Source organism: Drosophila grimshawi, unplaced genomic scaffold (genome assembly GCF_018153295.1).
Source record: "Drosophila grimshawi isolate 15287-2541.00 unplaced genomic scaffold, ASM1815329v1 contig_44, whole genome shotgun sequence".
NCBI classification, from domain to species: Eukaryota; Metazoa; Arthropoda; class Insecta; order Diptera; family Drosophilidae; genus Drosophila; species Drosophila grimshawi.
This window is the reverse complement of record NW_025063240.1, coordinates 16,704,338-16,729,705: the sequence shown is the minus strand read 5'-3', so window position 1 is coordinate 16,729,705 and position 25,368 is coordinate 16,704,338. Positions and strand designations below refer to the sequence as shown.

Here is a 25,368-nt window from a genome sequence, read left to right as displayed (position 1 = left end):
GCTGTACTCTTGTTGTTGTTGTTATTGTTGTGGATGTGTTGCTTCTTCTTCTTCTTAAGTTTGGCAATTTCGAAATATATATATTTATATATATACACCATAAAAGAGAAAAAACAATACAATGACATTGAATTGTAAATGCAGGCGATAAAAACCAAGCGCATATAAGGCTAAAACAAAGAAAAGAAAGAAACCAACAAAAGTAAATAAATGTACGCCGCAGTTTTGGTTGTACGAATGCATGTGCAATTTGTGTGTGTGCATAATAAATTAAAACAACAACAGCAACAACGACTGACACAACCTCAAACACTGACAACACACACAGATTACGTATACGCTACGTTTGACAATGGCCATATCCAATGGTCCGTCTTTGGTGGCTGCTGCTGCTGCTGTTGCTGTTGCTGCTTCTTCTTACAGCGTTTCCGCTGCTGTTAAAGAAATTGACATTTTTTTTTCTTTCTTTCTTTCTTTTTCATTTTACTTTGTTGTCGTCGATTAATGCTTTTATTTTCTACTCTTCTTTTTGTGTGTATACTTTGCGATTCCCAACGCCGCATTACGTCACTTTCACTGTACTTTGTGGCTTAAGACCAGCTCGTCCCGCACGCTCTTTGCTGCGCTGTTCAGCGTTGTTTGCACTTGTTATTTGTTGGTACAAACAAGCGAATTGCAATAAAAATACTCGGCACTTTAATTTATGGCTGCTGGCTTGCATGCGACTCTCTTTGGGGCTATGATTTATTTCGGTGATATTTTCGGGTTCGCATTTTGTTTGTCCACGTTTTCAGTTTCTATTTGCCTCGCATAATTTATACGCAACTGTGTTTTTGGTTCAAGTTCATCAGCTGATTTCAGATTTCTGAATTGCATGTAAATTCATGCGTACAGTTTACATCAAGGTTTTGTGATAAACTCAAACAAATAAAAATAAAACTGAATAATGACTTTTGCTTCGTAAGCCTACACTTGCTAGATTTATTATTAAGCTATTAAAGACTTATAGCCCAACATTTTTGTTGTTGTTTTAAGTGAAATGTCATAAAATTATCATGTTAATATCTTAGCTTGCTTTATGTTCTTCTATTCCGATTTGTATCTGCATCTCTGTGTCAAAAGACTTCTTGGTCAGCTTCAGTTTGCAGTTCATTAATCTGGTTACCTCTTCGTAGACCTGAATCAGTTCGAATTGGGCTAAGTATCTGCCATCAACGATGTTCAAGGGCAACGCATTCTCAGTGATATATGTTTTGTCCACGTAATAAAAGCCCGGCATCAATGGACAGGACATTAAGAACGTAGATGGTAATAAAGACTCGCCCTGTACATCATCTATGGTCATATTACGCAACGAATCGAGTGTCTTACAAAAATCCAAGTTCTTGAATTTGATCAAGTCGTAGGTGTGCGACCCGCCGGGCACATCGTCTAGCCTACGAACAAAGACGTGCATCAGCAGCTTACCAGGGAAGTGCTCCTTAACGGTCAAATTGTAGGTGAGAACCTCCATGTTCTCTACATTATAACTGATAAGTATTTCATTGGGTACAAAAGACTTCGAGTAGAACTCATGAATTTGTAAATTAAGCTAAGATTTAATAAGAATCAATATTATTACTATTAAATATTAATGAACCTGCACAGAACTCACCCCAAACCCCTGAGCTGTTATGCAGGCGAAGAACAGTACTCCTCTATATGGATACATACGAAGTTTGTGCAGTTTGGTTAAACTGCGGTTTATGGCTTTCATTTTAGAGTTTGCAAATGCGTTATTTGTTTAACTTTACTTCAGTCACGCCACGTCGCCTGACCTAATGGTTTTGTTTGCCAAGCACGTTGGTTATATTGAACCCCAACTGCCCAGATTCTTATCGGCTCATTTGTACTTCAACGCTCAACGGGAGTTAATATGCGTGATTTGTTTCACTTTAGCAGCTAAAGAGTTGATCAACGATTTGTTCGTACTTTGCCAAAATGCTGTGTTTATTATTTAGCCAAAGGTCGCTTGTCGCAATGTGCCCACATTACTGTCAACTCTATGAAGAATAAATGTCACACATATATATGGCCAATATATAATCCCAGGTGGACATCCAAAAACCGTTGCGTGCTCACTTCAAATTTGACTCGCAATCGAATCTAAATTGCCCTATGAGCTTGTTAAAGTTGTTAGCCACATTATATCTTTTATGGCCATCATTTGTGTGGCATGATTTGCTGTCAAAAGTGAAATGAATGTTACGCACTTTTTTTCAACCAATTCCCAGACACTTGCGACACCTAAACAATCCACAATCTCGTCAACTTGTGCAAAATACCCATATTCACAAGCATAGCGAATGAGATACATGCATAAATTGGCATCTCATAGTTTATATAGCTGAAACCACGCCCTTTAATACATCAGCTAATTGATATGCTCATGGGCAAAAAAACGGGTTAACAATCGTGTCGAGCGGTACTCACAGACAAGCCGACGTCTCATGACGTTGCTTTAATTTAATCGCGATGATTCGATCAAAAAGCATTCAACCAATTTGTTGTCTAATCATTCAAAGCGCTAACAAAACAGGCCGAAACCTAAACCCTTCAGTCTGCTCCAAGTTAAAGCAGTATTTGGCATCGTTTGCATAAATACTTGGATTTACATATATATCTGTGTTAAATTCACATCTTTAAGCGGTTTGGCTCAAATGTGCTTAGTCATGTATGCATATACAACTTACAGAATACTCTCAAAATCTGCATTCGCTTCCGCTCCTCGACCTGCACAACATTTGTCAATGTTTATACACAAAAATGTTGGTAAATGTGGAAAGATTTTGACTTTGACGGCAGCCTCCAGTCAGCAGATATCCTAAAAGATATAAAACTAAGCTCGAATATTGACCTCTAATTGTGTTATTGTTGTTATTGTGGTTCCTTTCCGTTTATTCTTTTCGGTTTCGGTTTCGATTCTTGTTTCTACTTGACTCGCATGTCGACTTAACTCTTATATCTTTGGGCTTGATGGCAGATTTAGGTGCTAAATATTTATATTTTGTGGTTTATTTCCAATCCAAATCGATTTTAATTGACTAGTCCAATGATTGCTTAATTTGAAGTGTGAATTTTACAAGTTCACAACCAATGTCGGCTATTTCTGTCATTTAGAAACGAAGGTAATTAAGTAGGTAGAACGAATTCTGATAACGTTTTATTGTTCAATATATATATATGCATATTATTTTTGACATTTATGATAGGAATTTTACTTAGCTTACGACCGAGTGCAAGCTTAACAACTTCCTAGATTATAGGTATTTGTAATATGAAGCTATTAGTCTCGCAAGTTTATTCATGCTTCCGCAAACAATAATAAATATTGTGCTTAGGTAAACTATATACGCTTTGCACTTGGCTTCATTGACCGATTTGTGAATAAGATTGCTATGGACATAACCTTCAGTCATCAACTGTGTAAATCTGAAATGATTGAATCTACTTAGCTAAAAGATTGTTTGAATAGTGGCTTACAAAAGACTTCTTCAGTGGCACAAGTGACCAACATTTGGCTTTTGACTCTTGGCTCTTAGTGCCGACCAAGCCAATGCAAACAGTTAAACAGGCGTGTCTTGACTGTAGTTGTTGTTGTTGCTGTTGCTGGTGCAGCAGTTGTACCTTATTAATATACATACATATGTATTATTTGCTCGGCAGGGCCCAAAAACTGTGTGCACGTCCAAGTAATTTGCAATTTTCGTTAATTTTTTTGTTTTTTTCTTTTTGCTGACCAGACTCGTTTTTACACGCACCTTTGTTTATGTATCGCCATTCCTGGCCGCTTGTCCAAAACCGGCAATGTAACATGTGCAGTTTATATATGACATTATCATTGCTGGATGGGGTCCCTCTTGGGTATAAAAGCCACCGGCATTGCGGCCAACAAGTGCAGTCAAATTTTGGATTAACCAGCTCAACTACAACCATTCAGAATGAAGTACATTGTTTTGGTGAGTGTCTCCACAAAATGATCATCATGTGTTTCCTTTTTGCTCAAGGACTAATCATTTTGCAGGCCCTTTACGTTTGTCTGCTCGCTGTGGCTCTGGTGGCAGCTGTACCCGTTGATGAGACGCTCCAGGGTGACAACATCTATGCTCCGTCTGATGATGGTGTGCACAATCCTTACGATCCCCAGGCCATCTTCAAGCTGAAGAAACTGAAGAAGCTGCTGCTCGGTTAAATGCCACAAGGCTGTCCACATAAAAACCCGTTGTCTCTAGTCTATGTACAAACTGCACACACTCAACACACACTTACGCACAACAAACTAGGAACGTAACCTCTCCACTTGGGCTTTTAAATATACAAATCAATTTGCATTTACAGCTTATTCGTAAACGTAACTAAATAAATGTACTCATTAAACTAAACACTCTGTCTCACATTACTGATTTTGAAATACTTATGTAATTGAAACTCTGCAAAAATGGAGCTAATGTCAAGTTATGTGTTGCCTGTGCATCTAGAGTTGCTTACAGACCTGTGGGCTCTCATGTTAATTAGTTTTAATTATGAACAACCCGTTTTCACGTAACCTTAACCAATTTCTTATACTAAAGCATATATTTAAATGCTCTTACAAAATATTTGTTGAAAATATCCCTAGGCCTCAACTACTAATTTCGCTACTATTAAAATTAATGTTTAAACTAATGTTTTATGTGGTTCAATTTAGTTTTTTTTTTTTAATTTAAAAAATTCCATATATGTGTTAAGACATTAAATTCTCGTAGAAATGTGTAGTACCTTTTTTCTCCATCAGTTTTTTTTCGCAGCTTACTTAATCAAATGACTTTGGATACGAACTTGAGCACACTTTTTTCAAAGCAATGAAAAAACTAAGAAATAAGTTTGTTTAAAATTATTTTTATTAAAGTTTCTTAATAACTAGACACAAAACATATACTAAAAGTCCATATATATAATTGGCAGTTAGCCCAGGAAGAGCAGCTTCTTGAGCAGCTTCAGCTTGAGCAGGAAGGACTGATCGTCGCTGGGGCTAATTGGCTCGTTGCCAGGACCCTCGAGTCCCTCGGGTATGGCCTCCTCCACGGGCACAGCACTGGTTGCCATGAAGCACACGGCTAGGCACAAGAACACGGTCTGTAAGTAGTTAAAATATAATCCACACAATTAGTTGAAAGTGTTATCCAAGAGAATCGATGTTGGGGCTGAGACGCACCAAAAGCAAGAATTTCATTGTTGATAGAGTCCTTTGTTGACTGGTCACTGAGAGTTTAATTGATGATCTCGCGTTTCGCGTTGACAGACTTGCACTGAGCATAATACCCCACTCGTCCAACTATTTATATGCCTCGGAGCTGTACGCAAGCGCGTACGCCTTTCATAGAGATTAAAACAACACATCGTCACAATGGAAGCTCTCAAATTTCGTGTATCTTCGACAATAAATTTTGTTTGGACTATTAAATGTGATTTTAGTGTACCACGCAAGGTGTTCGTTCGCATGGGTCTGGAAAAATACCAACAACAAAATATAAAGCAAACCAAACTATTTTTTCCATCTTCTCTTCTCTTATTTTTTGTATTCTTTGTATTTGATTTTTTTTTTTTTTTGTATATGCCGCTATTTGTTGCTTGTATTGTTATTTGTCCCATTGTTGATCTAGTTGGATGGCAAATTGTTTTGTTGACTCGACTTGGCTTTTCGCTAATATATGTTTCCTTGGTTCTAGTTAAGTTTTATTTGATTTGACCATTAGACGTTGGCTGCCCCCGTCCCCGCTCTCTCACTAAATACTTATTAGCGATTTTTATAGCGTTAGTATTATCGACGATTTAGTTGGAAATTAATAGCTGTATCATCTTAACTGATTAGCTGAAGCATAAATGGATACGTTAAACTTGTCTTTGGCACCGAAAGAACTGTTTGCCTTTGACAAATAATATTTGTGTAAATTCCCCCAGGGTCGAAGTGAATTTCACAAGTCGCTTTAATGATAATTGTTTAACATTGCTATTAGAAATTTTGCAGAATCATTTTCAAAATAGACACACAAACATGCGCGGACTACAAATTTAATGATAATTGTTTCACATTGCTATTAGAAATTTAGCAAAATCATAATTCAAATACTCAAACAAATATGCGCGGAAGAGAAGTTTGAATTCAAAACTTAACCGGCTTTGGTATCTTTTAGTACATTTCTGTTAACAGAAATGTTAAGATGAGTTCACATAACAGAAAGCACAATTGAACAACGTGGCAACGCCAAGTGATGCTGAAACGAAAAAATACTTAACTACTGCCATCTCTACCCCATATTAAACAATAAGCAAAAAAGATTTTATAAAATTATTAGACAATAACACTTGACCAAATCAAGTCAAAATTCCAACATATACACGCACCTGAAATATTGAGTAACGTTTTTTTCGGCAAGCAGAAGGAGAGCAGATAATCGAAAGAAAGCATGACTGGTTCGTTCAGTGTGAAGCTAAAATCGAAAAAAGGTCAATTCATTGTAAATGACCTGAACGAGAACACAACACTAGCTGAACTGAAAACGCGGATAGCCGAGGCGACGGAGATCGGTGAGCCACAGCTGCACGTGCTCGTCGGCTATCCGCCGCGACCACTCGATCTCAATGAGCAGCAGCAGCGCAATTTGCGCTCCGTTGGTATCAACAGCGGCGAAACGTTAATTGTCGAGGAGAAGGCGGCGCCATCAACAAATGTAGCAAGATCTGCTGCTGCTGCCGTCGCCGCCGCCGCCGCATCAACCATTGAGGATGACGAGGCGCTGGCGCGTCGTCTACAGGCGGAGGAGGATGCGGAGCAACTGCGTCAGGTGGTCACAGCCGCCAACAATCCCGAACTGAGCGCCGGCAGCAGCAATAGCAATGAGAGCGCTTCGCTATCCGCGCCAGTGGAAACCGGACCAAATGGTGATTTCAATGGAATACTATTGAAGAAAGTGGTCCCAGCGGATAACTCGTGCCTTTTCACAAGCATACGCTTTGTGCTCAACGGCAAGGTGGACAACGAGGGCAGCGAGATGATGCGTCACATTATTGCCACCGAGGTGGCCGCCGATCCCCAATCATATAATGATGCCGTGCTGGGCAAATCGAATGCGGAGTATTGTGCCTGGATACAGAAGGCGGATTCGTGGGGCGGTGCCATTGAGGTGTCCATATTGTCCAATTACTATGGCATCGAAATCGATGTGGTTGATATACAGAATGCGATCATCAATCGCTTCGGTGAGGACAAGAATTTCGGATTGCGGGTCTTCCTGCTCTTCGATGGGATCCACTATGACCCGCTGTATATGGAGACGTCGCCAAGTGCCGCACCAGCTACCATGTTTCCCGTTGACGAGCTGGGCGTCTACGAGCAAGCCGAGCAGTTGGCCAACGAGGCCAAGTCCTCGCGACAATTCACCAATGTGGACAAGTTCAATTTGCGGTGTTTACAGTGCGATCTGTTGCTGGTGGGCCAGGTGGAGGCCCAGCAACATGCCAAGTCCACGGGTCATGCTAATTTCGGAGAGATTTAATACGTGCTCATCTTTGGTACCATCTACATTTTGGCTTTTATTCTGTTTGCCTATTACATACTCAACACGTAGCGAGATGCTAAAACCTACTTTACAAATTTACAAATTTCTTTTAGCCAAATTATTTTAAACAAACAAATCTTCTGTGGTTAATTTATTTAATTTGCTCTATACCCCAAGCAACTGTCATTTGATTTCTGGAGTGAAATAAAGTTCCATTCATTAAACTAGCAGATCAGAAAAAGAACAAAAAGTGGAAATATTGGAATTATTATGACGCCCAGGGCGGTGTCATCGCAGCTGGATTCTGTAGATATGACATGACAACAGCACTCACGCTCAACATGAACGAGGACAGCACCTGGAATATAACATATATAATATCGTACATAAAATGATTAATGCACGTAACTCACCTGTTTGGCATCGTCGCTGGCGCGAGAACTGGAGAAGCTGATGCAGGAGCAGTAGAGCGCAAACCAGGCGCACCACTTGAGCTATCGGACATAATAAATAAATTACAATGACAATAATAAGTGAGAGTTGCTGGCTCACCTTCATCATCAGACCGCACATGGAGAAAATCATGCCCAGTATATTCATATAGTCCGGCATCATGTCTTCATTGACGCCGCCGCTTTGTCCTTGATTCTTGGGCGCCTTATAGCGAACTATTTTCTCTTTGCGGCGCGGATCGACAGTGAAACTCATTATTAATCCAATTTAATTTAGCTCTTGAAGCGGATGAAAAAAACAATTTTCTTTGGCAGTGCAAAGGGAATGTGTTGACGTTGCCACATCAATGCAAATCAGCTGTAATCCACTCACAAACCTGCAACTTAATGTGAATGGTAAATGCTTCTTCATCTTTACTTTATTTAATGTTCAGCGGCATGCACATTTAAAAACTTGTTAAATTACATAAAAATAAGAGAAAATTGCAATTACAATAATGGCGCTGCGATTTTTCGGCGCAGCATTGATGCCACACATACGCCATCTGCAGCAACACACAACAGGGCGCTCCCTGCATGCAAATGGAATACTTGGTCTCCAAACTCAAATTACGAACCGGTGCTGGAAACAAAGTCGCCTGCTGCACGTGCGTATTACGGATCAGGAAGCTGGGCTGCAAACAAAACGTGAATCAAATCGATCTGCAAACCCTTTTCAAGACAGAACACTGGAAGAACAGCCATCAGAAGTGCCTAGACAACGAATGCGTAGCAAAATTCAAAGAACCGAGCAACTGTCAAGAGTGGATGAAGTGATTACTACAAAAGAAACAGTTACCGACTTTGGTGATCCGGATACCTTTGGCGATGCCAAGTTCAGTGACACCCAGACACAAGATGCCGGTGACGTGCAGGAGGAGGAATTTATAAGCAGGCCTTCGCGACACTCGAGAAAACTACGAACCAAAGAGTATGCAAGTCTGATAAAGGAACATCTGAATGCACGTCGCATCAATGAGGCCATTGCCGTGCTGGAGGTGCGCATGTTGCGTGAGGATCGTGTCAAGCCGGAGAACTATATATACAATTTATTGATCAGCGGCTGCGCCAAGGCGGGTTACACACGCAAAGCATTTACTCTCTACACCAAGATGCGTCAACGTGGCCTCAAGGTGACCGGTGGCACCTACACCTCCCTGTTCAATGCGTGTGCCAATGCGCCCACCCAGCTGGATGGACTGGCCAAGGCCCGTCAACTGCGGGAGAATATGCTGGAGAAGGGCTACGAGCCGAATGTGAAGAACTACAATGCAATGATCAAGGCATACGGTCGCTGTGGCGACATCCAAACTGCCTACATGTTGGCCGATGAGCTGTTAGAGCGTCAGCTGCCTCTGAATGCGGACAGCTTCAATTTTCTGCTGCAAGCCTGTGCAAGTGATGAGCAGCAAGGATTTCGACACGCTCTTTTGACCTGGCACAAAATGCTGAAGCGCGGCATAAGTCCAGACTTTTACAGCTTTAATGCCATGCTGCGCTGCGTGCGAGATTGCGGCTTTGGTGATCTGCAAGACATGCAACTGGTGCTGGAACAGATAGCGCCAGATGCTGTGTCAACTAAACCAGAGCAACTGACAGCAACAACAATTCCTACTGATAGTTTACCCACCACTGGGAATAGTTCTGCCCAGCTGGAACTGGCTAATTCACCTTCCGATCAATTGGAGCTACCTAATCTGCTGCTGCCACGCCCCCAACTGGGCAGTTTGGTTGCCTTAACTGAAGTGACACGGGCTCATGAGCGTTTCCTATTGCTGGGCGGCATTACGGGTTATCTGGAGCTGATGAAACTACACAAAGTGACGCCCAACATTGAGTGTTTCACCACCATTCTGGAGGTGATACCCCCAACCAATGCGGCGGAGAAGCAGCTGTTGAGCTTTGTGCGCAAAATTGGACTCAAGGCGGACATTGATTTCTTCAATATACTCATCAAGAAGCGCTCGATGCGCTTCGATTATGAGAGCGCACGCGAGGTCCTCTCAATGATACGCACAGCTGGCCTGCAGCCGGATATTGTAACGTATGGGGTTCTGGCGTTGGGCTGTCGCAGCCAGGATCAGGCGCGCGAGCTGCTGCAGCAGATGCAGGCGGCAGGCATACGTATGAATATGCCCATATTGGGCGCCATGTTGCGCCAGGGATGTGCCCAGAAATCATTTGCATACATCAATGAGATCATGCAACTCAGTCTGGAGGAGAGCATTCAACCGAATGAAGCCTTTTTGCGGCATCTCCACAACTTTCACAGAGGTTGTGCCAGAGCCATTGATGCCAGGGTGAGTACATAATTTAAATACACAGTTTATATATAGCCCTAGCTAATCACCTTCTTTCCAGCATCCCTCAACCAAGACCGAAGCTTTTAAAAAAGGCCACTCGAAATTCTGTGATAAATATCGCCTGTTTTACGAGGAGCACGGCCTGTCGGGCTTGAAGCTGGAAGATGCCGTTGCCAAGCTGAAGCAACGTCCTTATGCACAGTTCAAGGAATCACCGGTAACCGGGCTAGAGACTGCAAAGCACGAGCAAGTGAAGCGCAAAACAAAAATACGCAAATATATAAAGAAAATCAAAATCGATGAGCTGCAGGACGATCCGCACTTGTCAGAGCCAGTAAAAAGAATAGAATAGTCATTAAATGTAATTTTGAACTTTGTTTATTAAAGTATTCGTTATATTTTGATATTGTTAGCCGATCATTGTGCGCTTGCGACCACGCGCACGCACCTCCTCAAACTTGGCCAGGACGGCCGCCTCATCCTTGCCGCACGTCTTGCGATATGCCGCGAGGATGTGTTCGAAAAGATAGGGCTGCTCACTGTGTGTGCTGAGAAGCGCCCGTTCCAAGACATACAAATCAACGCCCTTATCCTCCGTCGCCTGATTGTAGTGACTCAGGCCGAAATCTATAAAGATGATGTCGTAGCCATCACTTGAATTCGGTGTCGGATTTATTAGTATATTGGATGTGGTCAGATCACCATGGATTACGTTATTCGCATGCATTTGCCCAATGATGCCGCCTATTCGCCTGCATAGCTCTTCCAGCGGCTGCTTTGCTTGCTCCTCCCCGGATTTGGCGACTGTTTGCTGTATAAAATGCTTGGCTGTCTGGGCGCTGCCAAAGTACTCCATATACAGTTTATGTGTGTTGAGGTCGGAGTGCAGAATCTTTGGCGCAAGAATCCCAGCAGCTAGACAACGGCCAGCAGCCTTCACCTCGGCCTTCATCCTCTGCCTTGTTATTTGTGTGTCCAACTCTGGATGACGGTATTTCTTCACAAATCGCTCTTTAATCAAACACGATTCGCCTTTGTATTCGCCAAGATATAAGCGCCCCTCAGCGCCCTGCTTTATTATTTCTAATGCCATATTTAACTTGTAAAATCACGTAAATGCCGGAAAAATACAAAAGCGAATTCTTTCCAAATTTGCGATTCGCAAGTTTTGACATTCACAGTGCAACGCAAACATCTACCACAGCAACAGCTGCTTTTGTTTTGGTATTTACACGCACAAAGCGCCAGCCTCAGAAGTGATTCATCTTTTTTCCCGTTCAGATAGCAAAAATTAAGAATTTATTATATATATAGAAAATGTTTAACAACATATTTGGCAAGAAACCTACCGTCAAGGAGCAGCAACGCGACAATGATCGCAATCTGCGCAAAGCGACCCGTGACATTGAACGAGAACGTCGCAAAATGGAGGAGGAGGAGAAAAAAGTAGAGGCTGAAATCAGACGCAATGCAGCCGCTGGCAACAACGATGCCTGCCGCATTCTGGCCAAGCAACTGGTGGAGATTCGCAAGCAGAAGGCACGTAGTTATGCTGCCTCGGGCAAGATACAATCCATTGGCTATCAAAACAAAAATATGGGCGCCAACATAGCACTGGGCGAGGCAATGGGCACCACAGCCAAGACGATGGCCAGCATGAATAAGGTAATGCGTCCGGAGGCGATAGCTGGCACTGTGCGTGACTTTCAGCAGGCGAATATGCGCATGGAAATGACTGACGAAATGATCAACGATACGCTGGATGACATGCTCACCGAGTCCGGCGATGAGGAAGAATCCAATGATGTGGTCAACAAGGTGCTTGATGAAATTGGCATTGAAATCTCTGGAAAAATGTCTAGCATACCAGCCACGGGCTCCGCCGAGTTCGAGACCAGCGGCAAACGCACAGAAAAGGATATTGCCGATCAGTTGGCCAAGCTACGATCTTCCTAGTCAATATATTATAACCTTTTTTTGCTGTGCTTAATCTCCCCCACAACTATATTTTAAATTTGTGCAAGCACGTTTGTTATTCATATTTTATAAGACATAAACATATAAGTAAATAAATGCATCACATTCGAAACGCTTTTTTTATTATCAATTTGTACGTTTTTGTAAGACTTTTAATAGCCCTTAAAATTATTATAATGATAAATAGATATATTCCAATGAATTTCAAGGCTTTTTACATAATACACAATTGCACTAAAGATGAAAAAATTAATAAAAGGGAAGTTAAATTGAAATGTGTATTTTCCATTGAAATTAATTGTAAGTTTAGATAATTTATTATTTAATGGCATACTTTGAGGCTGAAAAATAACATGAATGGTAAACATTGTTTGCGAAATATCAAAAAAGTAAAGCATACTTCCAGGATGAATAAGAACTGTTTTTGAAATGGCTCTAAGTCAGCCAAATCTTTAATTTCCGGTAGTCCTTAGCCAATAGTCCTTTTGTCTAAGAGCTCAAAAATATATGTCCTTTCGAGATCCTTCAGGATATGTCCGAACTATGATCTAAAAACGCATGTGTCTGCATATCCTTTCAGATTTCTGAAGGTGATAATGCGATAAAAGTATTTAATCTACTACAGAGTAAAACAAGACACAGATAAATTTAGTTTTGCTTAGATAACCATTTTTATTATCAAAAAATAACGACTTAGGTACGTATTTATGTACATGAGTATGTGTATAATAAACTTGCAATCATGAATCAGTTCTCCTTCTATTACAATTATAGGCGACCGGACATTCCGCCAGAGGCGACAATAGTCTCGCCCGTTATATAGGCAGCATCATCGGAGACCAGGAAAGAGACAACGCCAGCCATTTCGTCACCTGTGCCCAGACGACCCATAGGAATCTTGCTGAGGGCCGCTTCATTGGCAGCTTCGTTCTCGTACAGCGATTTGGAGAACTTGGTGCGAATGATGCCCGGCGCTAGGCAATTGACGCGAATGCCCTCGGGCGCCAGATCCTTAGCTGCTGCCTTGGTCAGACCGATCAGTGCCGTCTTGCTCACAGAGTAGGCGCCGAGTAGCTTAAGTAGATAAGTAGATTGGTTAAAATCAAGCTTAACTGAAAATCTAATTACCCACTTACCTCGAATGCATCGTAGCCCGCAATTGACGAGACAAACACAATGCTGGAGCCCTTCTCCTGTCGCAGATATGGCAGCGCCTCTTTCGCCAACAGATATGAGCTCTTCACATTAACATCGAAGATCTTGTCCCACACCTTCTCGTCGCAGTCCATCACACCGCCCACAGCAGGATTCGTGGCGGCATTACTAATCAAAATATTGAGTTTGCCATACTTGCTAATGGTCTCCTCGAACAACTGCTTGCGATCCTGCGGCTCGGCCACATGGCACTTGAGGCCATGCACATTCAGATTCAATTTGCGTAGCTCGGCAAGCGCATTGTCCACGTTCTTTTGCTTCCGACTGCTTATAACAACGGAGGCACCATCCTCAGCCAAACGCTTGGCAATCGCAAATCCAATGCTGCAATTGCATACATAAATAATAATATACATATTAACTTTTAAGGCAGCTTTAAACTCACCCATCTGTGGAGGCGGTAACCACCGCAACTTTGCCTGCTAAACGCTTCATGCTGCTGCTCGAACTTTGACTGGTAATGCCGCTGGACAAGCGCTTATGGCAATAATTGTGGTTAACGTTGCTTGAGTTGTGCGTATTATGTTGATTAAGATTTCTAATCGGTGCAGCTGTGTGCGTGAAACTTTGGACTTTCACACCAGCCAAACTGTGTGGGGCGATCGCATTAAGCTTTGGCGCTTTGCTGGCCAACTGTTTGCCCAGGTGCAACATTATCCAAATTTATTTTCGGGCTTGCACTGTTCTGCAATTGATTGATTTTTCACTGCTTCTTCAGTTTAAACTATTCATGTTCCACCCACGCGTTTCCAGTACAAAGTTTTGTTTGTTGCTCTTTATTTTTGCCATTCACCGTGAAGCTTAAAGCTTTTTAAAGCGCAATTTTTTAATTCCAGCATCATTTGTTTAAACTGCTACTTTTGATTTAAAATTATACAAATTAGGGTTAATAAAGCTAAAGAGTGATTAAGATATAATTACTTCCCTTAGATTAATTCGAAATAACAAACATATGCTCAATTATCATTTATATAGAAATTTAACTTTTTGTTGTTATTTCTATGTTTATCATTAATTGTAAAATTTACAAGTGCATATATCACTTTACATGTTCGCCGCTTCCAGGGGCATTTACCTAAAAGGAAAGATAATACTTGTTGAAGTTAAAACTCACTTTATCGCTTTATAAACAGTGAGCATTAAATATATACGTGATATCGTAAGCCGATAAGCAAAGATAAATATAAATATAAATAAAAAACAAGTAGCAACGCAATGCTGGAAGCGAATAAGAATCGTTGACGAATAATCCAACCAACAGCAGCACAAATCATTTCCATAAATAACAACAGCAACAATCGCAAATGTTTACTCTTCACCGAAAGTGCAAATTAATAGACGCCGGAGCGGTTTCAGTTGTTGAATTCATTTTCATTGCTCTTATGACTCCACTTTTGGCGGTTAGTCGCTCTGTGTCGTTCCTAGCGAGCAAGCCGTCTTTTTTTCTATACAGATCTGAAACTGGGGCTACGCCACGCGGTTAACGGTTTTCATTTTTCGCTTGTGATATAACTAAAAATTACTCTGCCATTAGAATACTGAAGATTTGCGAGATGAGCACTCAGGCTGATGAAATTGCGCCAGCTTCGCCCCAACCAGAGGACTTCAAGGCACCCGTATTCCAGGATAATAAAATAGTGCTCTATTTTCATCCGTACAACTTCTACTCGCAAAAAGTAAATCATGTGATTTTTGGGAAAATAAACTGTGCGCTTGAAATTGTGTGTGTGGCGCTAAATTACAAAAGTAATAGCAGCAATTGCTATTTACATAGTTAGGGCTACGATCACAACACTACACCAAAGTTTTCGGTCCACACCACTCCACCCCACCAAATATATTGCTGCCCCATCTATTTCAAGTGCGATCGTGCGTGACGTGGGCGGATGATTAATAGCAGATGACTTCCCAACAACAAGTAGCTAGTAATTACTTTGAGTCTCTGTTACTTTTGACAGAATCAAACAAATATTATTTATCTGTTTGTCTTATTTCGGGGTGCTAATGAAGCGTATGACAAACTATGGAACGGGTTTCGTTGTGTGATAAATAAAAAACAACGGCGATAATGTATGAATAATACTTGAAAGACAATAAGTAAAATGTATACTGAGTTTGTATTAATGATTGTATATCGCCGTTATTTATTTATAGGTTCTGCTGGTATTTTATGAGAAAAACATTGACTTTACACCCTACATAGTCGATCTGTGCAACGGCGAACAGTATTCGAGTTGGTTCCTAAAACTAAATCCCAAAGGCGATGTGCCCGTGCTGCAGGATGGATCGCTTATCGTACCCAACTCTCGGAACATTATCAACTATGTGGACAATAAATTTCGAGGAAGTAAGGAAGAATAGTTCTAGTTTCTGCAGTCTGTCACAAATTCCCAATTTAAAAAACTTCCTCTTAATAGTTCAGTATCCGGTGCTGAAGCCATACAACCCGGATTCCTTAGAATACGAACAGATGATGACCTTTGACCAAGCTGTGACACGCTTGCCGATTGGCGCATTGAGTCTGGGCTCGTTTATCCATGATGACATCAAGCTGGTGCCCAAGGCGCCCTTCATCGGACCCGTGCGGCAAGCCTGCCTCAGTGAGCAGTATAACTCTGTCCAAGAGCGCTTCCTATTTGTAATATTTTTTATTAATTCACTTCACAGATAACAATCAAAAAGTTATGGACATACTGCGTCGCTCTGTTGCTGAAGTGGACGCAAAGAACACTGCACTGAAACAGAAGCTGGAATTGCAGATGCGTCGTCGAGCTTTGATTGCCTCGCGAATCGATTTCCAACGTGTCCTGGATGCTGTAAGGAGTGTGCTCACCTTTGTGGAACAGGAGCTGTCCAAGCAAACGCCACGCAAAGAGTGGCTGACGGGCGATGAGATCACGCTGGCTGACGTCAGTCTGGGCCTGTTGCTGCAGCGTCTTTATCAGCTTGGCTTCGAGAACTATTACTGGAGCTATGGCAAGTTACCGATGGTCGAGGGCTATTTTCTGCGCTTCAAACAGCGCCCCTCGTACCACAGACTTGTACCCACGACCAATTTTGATATACTTAAGGATATGTGGACGATGACGCCGCCCAATTACAAGTTGGGAGCTACTGCCGGCATCTTGGGTATGGCCATGATTGCAGCCTTTGCGCATAAGTAGGCATTGAAGATTTGTTAACAATTGTTTTATTGTTATTGTTAAAGTTGGGCACATAAACACAAACAAAAGAACGCTTAATTCTACATAACGTGGATAGATGGAGAAAGAGAGAGAGAGAGAACGCGGAGCGGAGTGTCGATTGCCCTATGAACAGTGCACAATACCAAAGTGCGAGCCTCAAGCAGCTATCTTTTAAATTATCATTAAAATCATTTGGTATTATGTTCTAATTGGTAAAAAAAACGTTTGCTAGCCAATACCATTTTTTTAAATTATTCTCCTTTCCATTAAAATCAATTCCTGTTTATCTGTTGCTTGCTGGGTTAGTCAAGAAAACATCTGATTCAACTATCAATGCCCGCCTGCTGCTGCTGCTGCTGTTCCCGCCGCTTCAGCTCCGCCGAGTACAGCGAACTGGCCGCCGCACTGGCTGCTTTCACATTCGTGAACAAGGGCATACCCATAAAAGTGGGTATCTGTTGTTGCTGCACCGACGTCTGGGCACTCATTTTGTTACTACTGCCGTTTGGATTGGGCATCTGATTGCCAGCGGATTGGGTGCAGGTGGGTAAATGCGTGGGTCGCCTAAAAGCAAAGCTCTCGCGTTGATAGAAAAAGGTGCCGTCGCCGGGCGCATCGGGCAGCAGTCCATTCGTTGGATACCAGAAGCGATATGTAAAGTACCATGTCAGAATGGCAATGATGCCACTGACAACTTTCTCGATCATGCGATGATAGTACAGCATGGTGCCAACCAGCATGATGTCCCAGAGCAGCTGCAGCGCTGCCATGCCAATGAACAGGGTGCGAATGATCGGAGTTAGACGCGTATAGAGAAACTGCAGACTACGCATCTGCTCATCATTGAGGTAGCGCAGTGGATTGCTGCCCGTCTTCTCCGAGACGCTGCGATTGTGCAGCTCATTGCGTAGATGCTCCTTGATCGTCTCCCACTTGATAATGGGACGCGCTTCCTCGATCAGCACCAGACTAGAGTGTATCAATATAAACGCATGGCCAGATATATCAAATCCGTGCCACAGATGTCCTGCCTTTAGGCAGCTGGACTTGCTCTGGTAACCTGCAAACCAAGTGAAATGTTTATAATCGAAACATCAAAATATTAAGCCTCAATCTTACCCTTTATATTGCAGCGACCATAAGAGGTTTCCACAATATTGAAGAGTTTCGTCCAGAAGAACCAGAAGAACGTGGCTATCACAATGCGTGGAAAGTGATGTCTTAGCATGCGTTTCATGTCGCCGCATGTAATCGTGTAGGCCGAGAGCACCAAGAAGGGCACTGCAAACATCAGGGTCCAACCCCAACCGACCTTAACAAAGTACAGATTGAACAGGTTGTCGGAGCGGGCAAAGTATGTCTTGGGAAATGGCAAGAAGTCGCCTATCAGCGATATGATGAACAAGCTCCCCAAATAGAGCGCCACCTTCAGGTCCGTATTGAAGAATATCGTTTTTTTGCACAGATGTATCACACCCATGACGAGAATTTCACGTATACTGGTGGGAGCAGCCGTTGGTCGCGTTCCACGCGCCTCTGCTCGCGTTATATCGGGTCCACCAGGTCGAAAGTTCATGTTGGTGCCACTGCTTGGTCCGCTTTGTCCAAGATTTGGACGCAGTGGACGTCGTTTTGTCGCCATGGCTATCGAAAGTAGTTTACGTTTGCTACGTTGTCGTTGTTTTGTGTATCCGTTGTGCTTTACCAATATATTTTATACTACGTCGTGTTATTGTTGCCGTTTTTGGTTATGATAAAAGGTTCGGTTAAAAGTGAAAGCGGAAACACGAACGAATGGTGTCAAAGTTCAAAATTTCATCATTTGCCACAACACCGAATTTCGCTGCACCAAACAGTCGATGAATTTATATTATTTCAAGAATTTTTCACATAGCACAAGGCAATTTTCGTTGTTGTTTTTGGTCTTCTTTTTCGGTTCTTATTTTAATCACAGTATGCAGCTGTTGCTTCGGCCATAAAATAGAACAACAGATTTAGAACGTTCACGCGCGAATGGCAACGTTCGCACGCGAACGTTGCAATGATCAGCTGTTTTGCATTACATATTCCGATCTAATCCGGTCGTTTAATTACCGGCTCAGCTGGGTGCGCACCGCTCTCACATGTAATTAAGGCACTCAATTAAATTGGCATGTATAACTCGGCCAAGCAGGTACAGCGTGTGCTCACCGCTCGCGAAATACGCAAAACATTCATCGATTACTTCACGGCCAATCATGAGCACAAATTCATACGCTCCAGTCCGGTAGTGCCGTTCTGCGATCCCACCGTCGCATTCGTTAATGCGGGCATGAACCAGGTGAATACCGGCCGCCTCAATTTGATTAATCCATTCTCCACTAATCAGACGCTCTGCGCTTCAGTTTAAATCCGTTTTTCTGGGCACAGCAGCAGCGCCGCACAAGCGAGTCGTCAATTCACAGAAATGTGTACGAGTTGGTGGCAAGCACAACGATTTGTCTGTGGTGGGTCAGGATGGCTACCATCACACGTTCTTTGAGATGCTGGGCAATTGGTCTTTTGGCGATTACTTTAAGGTGAGCTACGAAGAGGCTGTTCAATCGACGATCACATAACTCTCACGTATTCCTTGCAGCGTGAGGCTTGTGCGATGGCGTTGGAACTACTACGAGGTCCGTACAATATTGATCCGTCGCGGTTGTATGTCACCTACTTCGCCGGCGACAAGCTGCTTGGCATACCCGCCGATATGGAGTGCTTTGACATTTGGCGCAGCTTGGGGTACCAATCAAAAATTGGTTATATAATTCGTGTATAAAAATTATCAACACTTTTCTGCTTTGCAGCTTTCCTGCTGCGCGCATCTTGCCCTTTGGCTCGAAGGACAACTTTTGGGAAATGGGCACAACTGGTCCTTGCGGACCATGCACCGAAATTCACATAGATCATAGACCTGGCTCGGATCCGGGCAGCGTTGAGCAGCGAGCCAAGCTGGTCAATGCAGGCCGAGCCGACCTCACTGAACTGTGGAACTTGGTGTTTATACAGTACAATCGGTTGGTAGCTCTTTACTGTTTACTGGTGCTAGTCATTTAATATCTTGATTACATTTCTGCTATGTATATATATATATATAGCAATACAGATGGCAGCATAACATCGTTGCCCGCTAAGCATGTGGACACGGGCATGGGCTTTGAACGTTTAACTGCGCTCCTTCAAAACAAATCGTCGAATTACGATACGGATCTCTTTACGCCCCTCTTCGATGGCATACACAGTGTAAGTGATTCGCATCAACAGTGTAAATTTATAAGCAATTAACTTTTGTTTTTATCCGTAGCTCTCAAAAGCACCTGTTTATGGGGGCAGCTTTCCCGTGGCCGAAAATTCTGCTCTGTTGGACACCAGCTACAGAATACTTGCCGATCATGCACGCATGGTCACCGCTTGCCTTGCTGATGGCATGTTGCCAGATCAGAAGTAAGAGCGAACTCAATAACTCAATTACTTTCCATATTAATCGGCATATTCAATGCACAGTCAAAAGTTGCGTCGCGTGCTGCGAAAGGCGCTCAGCATCTCGGAGCAAGTGTTTTCCCATGAGAATCTGCTCTCACAGCTGGTGCCGATTGTGGTGGAGACGCTGGGCGAGGCCTACCCTGAGATGTCGAGCAAGCAGCAGGCAGTCCTTGAGCTGATTGCACACGAGCAGGAGGTGTACAAGAATCTGCGCGAGAGCTCATCGAAGATATTCGCTGAGGTGCTCACAGAGTTCCCCAACCTGGACGACATTGATCTGATGGAGTGTCCTGGTTTTGTGCCTGCCTATCGTGAGTTCCAAGTGCAACGCTCCAAGTTTGCCAACAACACGATACCAGGCGACTTCCTATACAAGCTGACGGACACTTATGGTCTAACCGAAGACAGCTTCGTCAAGCTGGCCGAGCTGGAGAACATGAACTGTGATCTGGAGCGCTATCGCGCTGAATTGGCTTTGGCCAAGCTGAGGACCAAGGAACCGCAACGCAACAGTGGCATCTATGACTTGGCACTGCAGCAGCGCATTGCAGAGGCGCAAGCCCAGCTCACCATGCGCCTGGCAGCGACAGACAACAGTCACAAGTATTTTTATAGTTATGATGCACAAAGTGAAACCTACGCGATTCCCACACTGAATAGCCGCGTGCTGGGCATCATCCAAAACGATGCAGAGGTCTCGCGCACACTGGGCAGTCGCTTGGGAGAGTCCACAGATACGTTGTCCATTGTCACAGCTGCCAGCAACTTTTATTACGAGTCCGGTGGTCAGCAATCGGATCTGGGCAAATTGCTGGTGCGAAACAAGCAAAAGCCCGAGCAGCCGCATCAGTTGGATGTGGTGGGTGTAAAGTGTCTGAACGATTGTGTCGTCCATGTCTGTCGCCTGGCCACACCCACCGATGACTTTGAACTGGCCTTGGGGGATGAGGTGTTGCTTGAAGTGGATGCCCAGCAGCGACAGCTAAACACTTGCCATCACACAGGTATGTTTCGCATTTAATGGGAATCGAGTATACAAAGAACTTGCCCCTCTTTTTGCAGCCATCCATCTGCTAAACGCAGCCATACGATCTCTGTTCAACAAGGTGACGTATCAGGTTTCCAGCGCGGTTAGCAGCGATCAGTGCAAACTGGAACTGGGCCTATTGGGCAAACGCATACAAAAGGCCGATGTGGAGCACATTGAGGATCTGATCAAGTGAGTTCGCCACCAATCCACATCTACATCTGCAACTTATATTCATATACCACATATTACAGTCGCGCCATCTGTTCCGGCTCAGCCGTCCAAGTGCAGCAGCTGAGCGCAGCGGATGTGCTGCAGCAAAATGATATAACGATGGTACCGGGTGAGGTGTATCCGGAGCAAGGACTGCGTCTGATTAATGTGCAATGCCCAGAGCTAAATCTAAGCTCCAAGGAGCTCTGCTGCGGCACACATGTGACCAACACAAAGGAGCTGTCCTGCTTCTGCATAGTCAATCTCAAGCAAACAAATCGAGCGCGCTTTGCTTTCACAGCTGTTGCTGGACAGGCTGCCGAGAATGTAAGCAACAATTGGTTTTCACAAAAGTATTCAATTATATCGAACTGCTCTCGTATCTTTCGTAGGTTTTAAAAACAGCAGCTTTGCTGCGTCATCGTGTGGATTTGCTGGAGCAGCAGTTTCAAACTGACAAGCTTACAAACGCCACGGAGACTGAACTGCAAACTATACGCCACAATATGTTGCACTCGGACATTAAGCTGCCCTATGCATTTAAGTTGGACACCTTCAATCGTATTAACGACATGCTACGTAAACTCAAGGAGACATCGCGCACAACGCTCAAGTATGAATTGTTGTATTCTTGTACACCTTTGCTAGCAAACGTACTAATTTGTGCTTGTTGCAGAGAATTTGTGGAGGTGGAAATGCGTAATGTATTGATGGAAAAACCGCTGGACACACACCCTTACATACTTCACTACATTACCAGCTCGGCTCTGGTAGAGGAGATTCCCTTGCAGCGTGCCACAAAACTATGCACAGATCGTCCCATTCTGGTGGTTAGCATGTGTGAGAACATTGTCAAAGCACGCTGCTGTGTGCCGCAGGTTAGTCTAGTCAAGTCGAATTTAACACACGTTTATCTTCCTTTTTTCAACCCTGCAGGACTGCATCAGCGACCAGTTTAATGCACAGCTGTGGCTACAATCCTTTGCGAGCACTTTTGGCGGCCAGGTGGGTGCGCCCAAGGGTCAGAATGCGGCGATCGTGTGCAACATGAAGGGACGCAAAGTGAACACCCAGTTCGAGGAACAATTGGAGCAGGCCATGTGCAGCGCACAGGCTTATGCCAAGCGCTATTTGGAGTTCTAATTTCGTGTGAGAGTCAGGAGCAAAAGTTAAGCATTAAGTTTGCTATTGTGAGCAAGAATTTAATGAAGACTATTATATATACGCAAAGAATTTCAATCACTGTCGCTAATTACCACTAAATCCTGATGCGTGTGCACCAAACTGGACTCCATCAACTGCTCAAAGACATCAGCGCCATCAGCACTTTGATTGAAAAAGTAGCTCACATTGGCTTCCGGCTTTGCCGGCGGCATCTTCTTTGACTCTTTCGCAGTGGACAAACGATGCTGCTGCTTAAATCGCTCCACAGGTGTCCTGACCAGATGTGGCACCTTCTTTAGCTCGCCCTTGACCAACAGATCAAAACTGTCGTCCAGCGAGTATCGTTTGCTTAGCGGCACGCACTCATCCTGCATGGAGATATCGCGTCGCTTCTGCACCAGCAAATCTGTATCATCCTTCAGTTCATTTGGCTTACCGTTATGCAGACCCAGCTGCGCCAGTCGCATGCTTAAATCCTCCGCCAGTGGTTCGTAGTGCAGCAAATGCCCCGCATGATTGGTCACAGCAGGTTGCGCTTGCGGATTGGAAACAATCCCATTGATAATGTCGGACATGTCGAACTCCTCGCCGTCGCTCTCTAAATCGGAGGGCAAACACTTGTTTATCGGCGTTGAGCATTGATTGACTAGCTGACGAGCGGGCATCTTAACTGGCGTGTTTTCTTTTTGCTTCAGAAATTGCTGCATTGTTTTCTGTCCCTGTTTTGGTGGCTCGTTTAACGCCTTCTTTTTACCACGCTTGGGCTTGCTAACAATCTCTGCCGTTGCGGCAGCCAAGTCTGATAGATTCTCAAGAGGACTGAGAGGTGCTTCCTTTTGGTTGGTCTTCTTTTTACGCGTTGCCGCCTTTTTGGGCGGCTTCTCCTTGGATTTTAGAAAGGCAGCTACCAAGTCTGGATACGCAGCCTGCAACATATCTAGTGGCTCTATTGTATAGTAAAGTTCCTCCACACCTTTTGGATGCTCCAGTTCGAATTCGGCAATTTGATCTTGAGGTAAAAGTCCCTTGAAGCAACCACGGGAGTCTTCCCAACGCAACTCTAGACTGGCCACACCCTTCACAGTGCGCTTCTTGATGATCTCTTGGGGCTGGACGAGAGACATGTCCTGGTTGGACTGCTGTACCTGCCAGCGCGTCAGAATGGGAAAGAATTTCTGAAAGCAATAGATTTCTGGCCACTGCAAAAGATGGCCAATTTGCTTGATGAATTTCACAATATTTGGCTGTCGCCAATCGAGCTGCAAATTGGGCAGCGAGGCTGGTTCAGTGAGGAACTCCGATATGACCTCTTCATTGGGAAAGTTGGCATCCACGAGTGCCTTCTTGCGCAGCGTCAGCTCCGCCTTAATGGACAGCCGTTGCTCTCTATGCAAAAATAGTAAGATGTAGCTTTAGGCATACAATTGGATAGCTGGCTTACTTCCACAGACTCTCATCACAGCCGCGATGCGTGCGACAGACGCCGCAACCACTCTTGGTGTGGCTTTGAGTACGTCCAATATGACCGCAGTTGCTGCAAATGGATTTGTCGTCAACACGCAACTCCAAAACGCTATATTTGTCCGTCTCCGCGCGCCAAGTGCGCAATCTAAATAATGTTTTCGTCTTTCTTTTAAGTGATTATATATTATAAAGAATATAAAACCACTTTACCTGTCCAGTATTTCCGATTCCTTGTACATGTTAAACAGCTTGAGAACGCCATCTTTGCCAATGCCTCCAATGCCATCGGGGCAATAATCACAGCCACAGAGCAACGCCATAACGATGACCTTTTGCTGGCCAAAATCAATGCGCGTGCATATCTCTTGCATATCATAAATATCCACGGCGCCGCCGGCAGCTGCCTGAGCGCCTTGTGTGGACACCGAAAAGTTGCGATATACCCGCCGCGCACCATATGCAAAACAGTCCGAATCCTGGCTAATGACACCATCTACCAACTTGGCCATCAATGTCGATAATAATATATATATCAATAAAGTAATAAAATAAATACGCACGCCATACTTGTTGAGGAAAGCGCAATAGGCTTCGGCCTCTCCTGGTCCTTGCACGCATTGTATGCCCATGGACAGCAACAGGTTCTCGCACTGTTTGAGCACATTATTGAAACGCGTGCGTCCTTTGTCGCCATTTAATGCCGCTTGTTTTGGTGGTGCCTGTGCATCCTTATCTTTATCCTTAGGGCGCACTCCACGAAATTGCAGCTCATTGCGCTTGGCTATCACTTGACTCTTAAGCTTGGGTGCAACACCCTCCAGCACAAATACTGGCGTCACCTGCTCCCAAATGAGATAGCAGGTGCGAAAGAAGAGATTTCTGTGGTTTGTTTGTATTTAAAGTGACAATAAAAAGACAACAATTTGATAGCAGCAACTTACTTCAAATGATGGCGTGGATGCACAAAATAATCGACAACATTTAGACTCTCACATACCCAGCCAGCCAGATCAATGGCTACCTTCTTGCCACGTAATTCACATATTGGTTTGCGCTCTGCGTGTGGCGTTAAAATTGTCCACAGTTCCTTGACGCCCATTTGTTGCAATAACTTGAACTATTTGAGCGCGTTCAATTCAAAAGTGAATACAAACAGCACGTGGGCCATTCACAGCGAAGGCAAGCAGCTGACTGGTGGGAATGCGATATTCACACAGAATGGGCACATTGTTTTGACAGCTGCACGTT

The 25,368-nt window shown here is 43.7% G+C and overlaps 13 protein-coding genes across 15 annotated transcripts in view; 6 read left to right on the top strand and 7 right to left on the bottom strand.

Moving 5' to 3' along the window:
- Window positions 1-4,422, top strand: part of LOC6558707 — a 42,880-nt gene extending 38,458 nt beyond the window's left edge. Inside the window, exons 2-3 of the mRNA XM_001983917.2 lie at window positions 3,783-3,998; window positions 4,064-4,422. Of these exons, the coding sequence (XP_001983953.1) occupies window positions 3,981-3,998; window positions 4,064-4,231 (186 nt within the window). The 5' untranslated portion in view covers window positions 3,783-3,980 and the 3' untranslated portion in view covers window positions 4,232-4,422. The remainder of the gene's footprint in view (window positions 1-3,782; window positions 3,999-4,063) is intronic.
- LOC6558714 lies at window positions 1,067-1,756 on the bottom strand. Its single transcript, XM_001983916.1, has 2 exons — window positions 1,655-1,756; window positions 1,067-1,591 (listed from the first exon to the last, which is right to left on the bottom strand). Exons 1-2 carry the CDS (start codon window positions 1,754-1,756, stop codon window positions 1,067-1,069), a joined length of 627 nt encoding a protein of 208 aa, XP_001983952.1.
- Window positions 4,423-4,947: 525 nt separating the features above from the next.
- LOC6558696 lies at window positions 4,948-5,312 on the bottom strand. The gene is made up of 2 exons (XM_001983918.2): window positions 5,234-5,312; window positions 4,948-5,154 (listed from the first exon to the last, which is right to left on the bottom strand). The coding sequence occupies exons 1-2, from the start codon at window positions 5,249-5,251 to the stop codon at window positions 4,984-4,986; spliced, it is 189 nt and encodes a 62-aa protein (XP_001983954.1). The 5' UTR covers window positions 5,252-5,312; the 3' UTR covers window positions 4,948-4,983.
- Window positions 5,313-6,314: 1,002 nt separating this feature from the next.
- On the top strand, window positions 6,315-7,691 carry LOC6558683 (ubiquitin thioesterase OTU1). Its single transcript, XM_001983919.3, has one exon. The coding sequence runs from the start codon at window positions 6,486-6,488 to the stop codon at window positions 7,572-7,574; it is 1,089 nt and encodes a 362-aa protein (XP_001983955.1). The 5' UTR covers window positions 6,315-6,485; the 3' UTR covers window positions 7,575-7,691.
- A 24-nt stretch (window positions 7,692-7,715) lies between these two features.
- On the bottom strand, window positions 7,716-8,285 carry LOC6558676 (protein Asterix). Its single transcript, XM_001983920.3, has 3 exons — window positions 8,130-8,285; window positions 7,991-8,071; window positions 7,716-7,935 (listed from the first exon to the last, which is right to left on the bottom strand). The coding sequence occupies exons 1-3, from the start codon at window positions 8,283-8,285 to the stop codon at window positions 7,846-7,848; spliced, it is 327 nt and encodes a 108-aa protein (XP_001983956.1). The 3' UTR covers window positions 7,716-7,845.
- Window positions 8,286-8,343: 58 nt separating this feature from the next.
- Window positions 8,344-10,775, top strand: LOC6558665 (pentatricopeptide repeat-containing protein 1, mitochondrial). The gene is made up of 2 exons (XM_001983921.3): window positions 8,344-10,368; window positions 10,430-10,775. Exons 1-2 carry the CDS (start codon window positions 8,527-8,529, stop codon window positions 10,721-10,723), a joined length of 2,136 nt encoding a protein of 711 aa, XP_001983957.1. The 5' UTR covers window positions 8,344-8,526; the 3' UTR covers window positions 10,724-10,775.
- On the bottom strand, window positions 10,734-11,542 carry LOC6558662 (EKC/KEOPS complex subunit TP53RK). Its single transcript, XM_001983922.2, has one exon. It carries the CDS (start codon window positions 11,462-11,464, stop codon window positions 10,781-10,783), a length of 684 nt encoding a protein of 227 aa, XP_001983958.1. The 5' UTR covers window positions 11,465-11,542; the 3' UTR covers window positions 10,734-10,780.
- A 64-nt stretch (window positions 11,543-11,606) lies between these two features.
- LOC6558656 (charged multivesicular body protein 2b-B) lies at window positions 11,607-12,617 on the top strand. The gene has a single exon (XM_001983923.2). It carries the CDS (start codon window positions 11,689-11,691, stop codon window positions 12,325-12,327), a length of 639 nt encoding a protein of 212 aa, XP_001983959.1. The 5' UTR covers window positions 11,607-11,688; the 3' UTR covers window positions 12,328-12,617.
- A 378-nt stretch (window positions 12,618-12,995) lies between these two features.
- On the bottom strand, window positions 12,996-14,326 carry LOC6558642 (dehydrogenase/reductase SDR family member 4). The gene is made up of 3 exons (XM_001983924.2): window positions 13,949-14,326; window positions 13,485-13,887; window positions 12,996-13,422 (listed from the first exon to the last, which is right to left on the bottom strand). The coding sequence occupies exons 1-3, from the start codon at window positions 14,215-14,217 to the stop codon at window positions 13,117-13,119; spliced, it is 978 nt and encodes a 325-aa protein (XP_001983960.1). The 5' UTR covers window positions 14,218-14,326; the 3' UTR covers window positions 12,996-13,116.
- Window positions 14,327-14,960: 634 nt separating this feature from the next.
- LOC6558636 (ganglioside-induced differentiation-associated protein 1) lies at window positions 14,961-17,034 on the top strand. Its single transcript, XM_001983925.3, has 5 exons — window positions 14,961-15,239; window positions 15,718-15,910; window positions 15,981-16,163; window positions 16,231-16,692; window positions 16,772-17,034. The coding sequence occupies exons 1-5, from the start codon at window positions 15,117-15,119 to the stop codon at window positions 16,813-16,815; spliced, it is 1,005 nt and encodes a 334-aa protein (XP_001983961.2). The 5' UTR covers window positions 14,961-15,116; the 3' UTR covers window positions 16,816-17,034.
- Window positions 16,743-18,739, bottom strand: LOC6558630 (acyl-coenzyme A diphosphatase FITM2). Its single transcript, XM_001983926.2, has 2 exons — window positions 17,868-18,739; window positions 16,743-17,808 (listed from the first exon to the last, which is right to left on the bottom strand). Exons 1-2 carry the CDS (start codon window positions 18,388-18,390, stop codon window positions 17,072-17,074), a joined length of 1,260 nt encoding a protein of 419 aa, XP_001983962.1. The 5' UTR covers window positions 18,391-18,739; the 3' UTR covers window positions 16,743-17,071.
- A 72-nt stretch (window positions 18,740-18,811) lies between these two features.
- LOC6558623 (alanine--tRNA ligase, mitochondrial) lies at window positions 18,812-22,731 on the top strand. Its single transcript, XM_001983927.2, has 12 exons — window positions 18,812-19,068; window positions 19,133-19,306; window positions 19,366-19,511; window positions 19,577-19,786; window positions 19,868-20,012; window positions 20,074-20,213; window positions 20,274-21,256; window positions 21,315-21,471; window positions 21,534-21,819; window positions 21,885-22,105; window positions 22,169-22,370; window positions 22,429-22,731. Exons 1-12 carry the CDS (start codon window positions 18,901-18,903, stop codon window positions 22,633-22,635), a joined length of 3,039 nt encoding a protein of 1,012 aa, XP_001983963.1. The 5' UTR covers window positions 18,812-18,900; the 3' UTR covers window positions 22,636-22,731.
- Window positions 22,669-25,366, bottom strand: LOC6558614 (flap endonuclease GEN). 3 transcript variants are annotated; one of them, XM_001983928.3, is made up of 5 exons: window positions 25,062-25,366; window positions 24,681-24,999; window positions 24,331-24,620; window positions 24,098-24,265; window positions 22,669-24,042 (listed from the first exon to the last, which is right to left on the bottom strand). In XM_001983928.3, the coding sequence occupies exons 1-5, from the start codon at window positions 25,217-25,219 to the stop codon at window positions 22,728-22,730; spliced, it is 2,250 nt and encodes a 749-aa protein (XP_001983964.1). In that variant the 5' UTR covers window positions 25,220-25,366; the 3' UTR covers window positions 22,669-22,727. The 3 variants fall into 3 exon arrangements, with proteins under 3 accessions (XP_001983964.1, XP_043071474.1, XP_032597261.1); XM_043215539.1 differs by lacking the exon at window positions 25,062-25,366 and having other exon boundaries at window positions 24,331-24,613; window positions 24,681-24,804; XM_032741370.2 differs by lacking the exon at window positions 25,062-25,366 and having other exon boundaries at window positions 24,688-24,804.
- Between the last annotated feature and the right edge of the window lie 2 nt (window positions 25,367-25,368).

What these genes read in the sequence shown, in the direction of transcription:
- LOC6558714 (XM_001983916.1), bottom strand. Translation starts at nt 1,756, where the DNA reads ATGAAAGCCATAAACCGCAGTTTAACCAAACTGCACAAACTTCGTATG. An exon ending in TAACAGCTCAGGGGTTTGGG is followed by an intron (nt 1,592 to 1,654) that starts GTGAGTTCTGTG and finishes ATTAAATCTTAG; the next exon opens with CTTAATTTACAAATTCATGA.
- LOC6558683 (XM_001983919.3), top strand. Translation starts at nt 6,486, where the DNA reads ATGACTGGTTCGTTCAGTGTGAAGCTAAAATCGAAAAAAGGTCAATTC.
- LOC6558676 (XM_001983920.3), bottom strand. Translation starts at nt 8,285, where the DNA reads ATGAGTTTCACTGTCGATCCGCGCCGCAAAGAGAAAATAGTTCGCTAT. An exon ending in TGTGCGGTCTGATGATGAAG is followed by an intron (nt 8,072 to 8,129) that starts GTGAGCCAGCAA and finishes TATGTCCGATAG; the next exon opens with CTCAAGTGGTGCGCCTGGTT. An exon ending in CCAGCGACGATGCCAAACAG is followed by an intron (nt 7,936 to 7,990) that starts GTGAGTTACGTG and finishes GTTATATTCCAG; the next exon opens with GTGCTGTCCTCGTTCATGTT.
- LOC6558665 (XM_001983921.3), top strand. Translation starts at nt 8,527, where the DNA reads ATGGCGCTGCGATTTTTCGGCGCAGCATTGATGCCACACATACGCCAT. An exon ending in CCAGAGCCATTGATGCCAGG is followed by an intron (nt 10,369 to 10,429) that starts GTGAGTACATAA and finishes CCTTCTTTCCAG; the next exon opens with CATCCCTCAACCAAGACCGA.
- LOC6558662 (XM_001983922.2), bottom strand. Translation starts at nt 11,464, where the DNA reads ATGGCATTAGAAATAATAAAGCAGGGCGCTGAGGGGCGCTTATATCTT.
- LOC6558656 (XM_001983923.2), top strand. Translation starts at nt 11,689, where the DNA reads ATGTTTAACAACATATTTGGCAAGAAACCTACCGTCAAGGAGCAGCAA.
- LOC6558642 (XM_001983924.2), bottom strand. Translation starts at nt 14,217, where the DNA reads ATGTTGCACCTGGGCAAACAGTTGGCCAGCAAAGCGCCAAAGCTTAAT. An exon ending in GTTACCGCCTCCACAGATGG is followed by an intron (nt 13,888 to 13,948) that starts GTGAGTTTAAAG and finishes ATGCAATTGCAG; the next exon opens with CATTGGATTTGCGATTGCCA. An exon ending in CGGGCTACGATGCATTCGAG is followed by an intron (nt 13,423 to 13,484) that starts GTAAGTGGGTAA and finishes TATCTACTTAAG; the next exon opens with CTACTCGGCGCCTACTCTGT.
- LOC6558636 (XM_001983925.3), top strand. Translation starts at nt 15,117, where the DNA reads ATGAGCACTCAGGCTGATGAAATTGCGCCAGCTTCGCCCCAACCAGAG. An exon ending in GGACAATAAATTTCGAGGAA is followed by an intron (nt 15,911 to 15,980) that starts GTAAGGAAGAAT and finishes TCCTCTTAATAG; the next exon opens with TTCAGTATCCGGTGCTGAAG. An exon ending in AGCTACTGCCGGCATCTTGG is followed by an intron (nt 16,693 to 16,771) that starts GTATGGCCATGA and finishes TTATTGTTAAAG; the next exon opens with TTGGGCACATAAACACAAAC.
- LOC6558630 (XM_001983926.2), bottom strand. Translation starts at nt 18,390, where the DNA reads ATGGCGACAAAACGACGTCCACTGCGTCCAAATCTTGGACAAAGCGGA. An exon ending in TGGTCGCTGCAATATAAAGG is followed by an intron (nt 17,809 to 17,867) that starts GTAAGATTGAGG and finishes CTTGGTTTGCAG; the next exon opens with GTTACCAGAGCAAGTCCAGC.
- LOC6558623 (XM_001983927.2), top strand. Translation starts at nt 18,901, where the DNA reads ATGTATAACTCGGCCAAGCAGGTACAGCGTGTGCTCACCGCTCGCGAA. An exon ending in TTAATGCGGGCATGAACCAG is followed by an intron (nt 19,069 to 19,132) that starts GTGAATACCGGC and finishes TCTGCGCTTCAG; the next exon opens with TTTAAATCCGTTTTTCTGGG. An exon ending in ACATCGCGCACAACGCTCAA is followed by an intron (nt 22,106 to 22,168) that starts GTATGAATTGTT and finishes TGCTTGTTGCAG; the next exon opens with AGAATTTGTGGAGGTGGAAA.
- LOC6558614 (XM_001983928.3), bottom strand. Translation starts at nt 25,219, where the DNA reads ATGGGCGTCAAGGAACTGTGGACAATTTTAACGCCACACGCAGAGCGC. An exon ending in CATCCACGCCATCATTTGAA is followed by an intron (nt 25,000 to 25,061) that starts GTAAGTTGCTGC and finishes AACAAACCACAG; the next exon opens with AAATCTCTTCTTTCGCACCT. An exon ending in GAATCGGAAATACTGGACAG is followed by an intron (nt 24,266 to 24,330) that starts GTAAAGTGGTTT and finishes AACATTATTTAG; the next exon opens with ATTGCGCACTTGGCGCGCGG.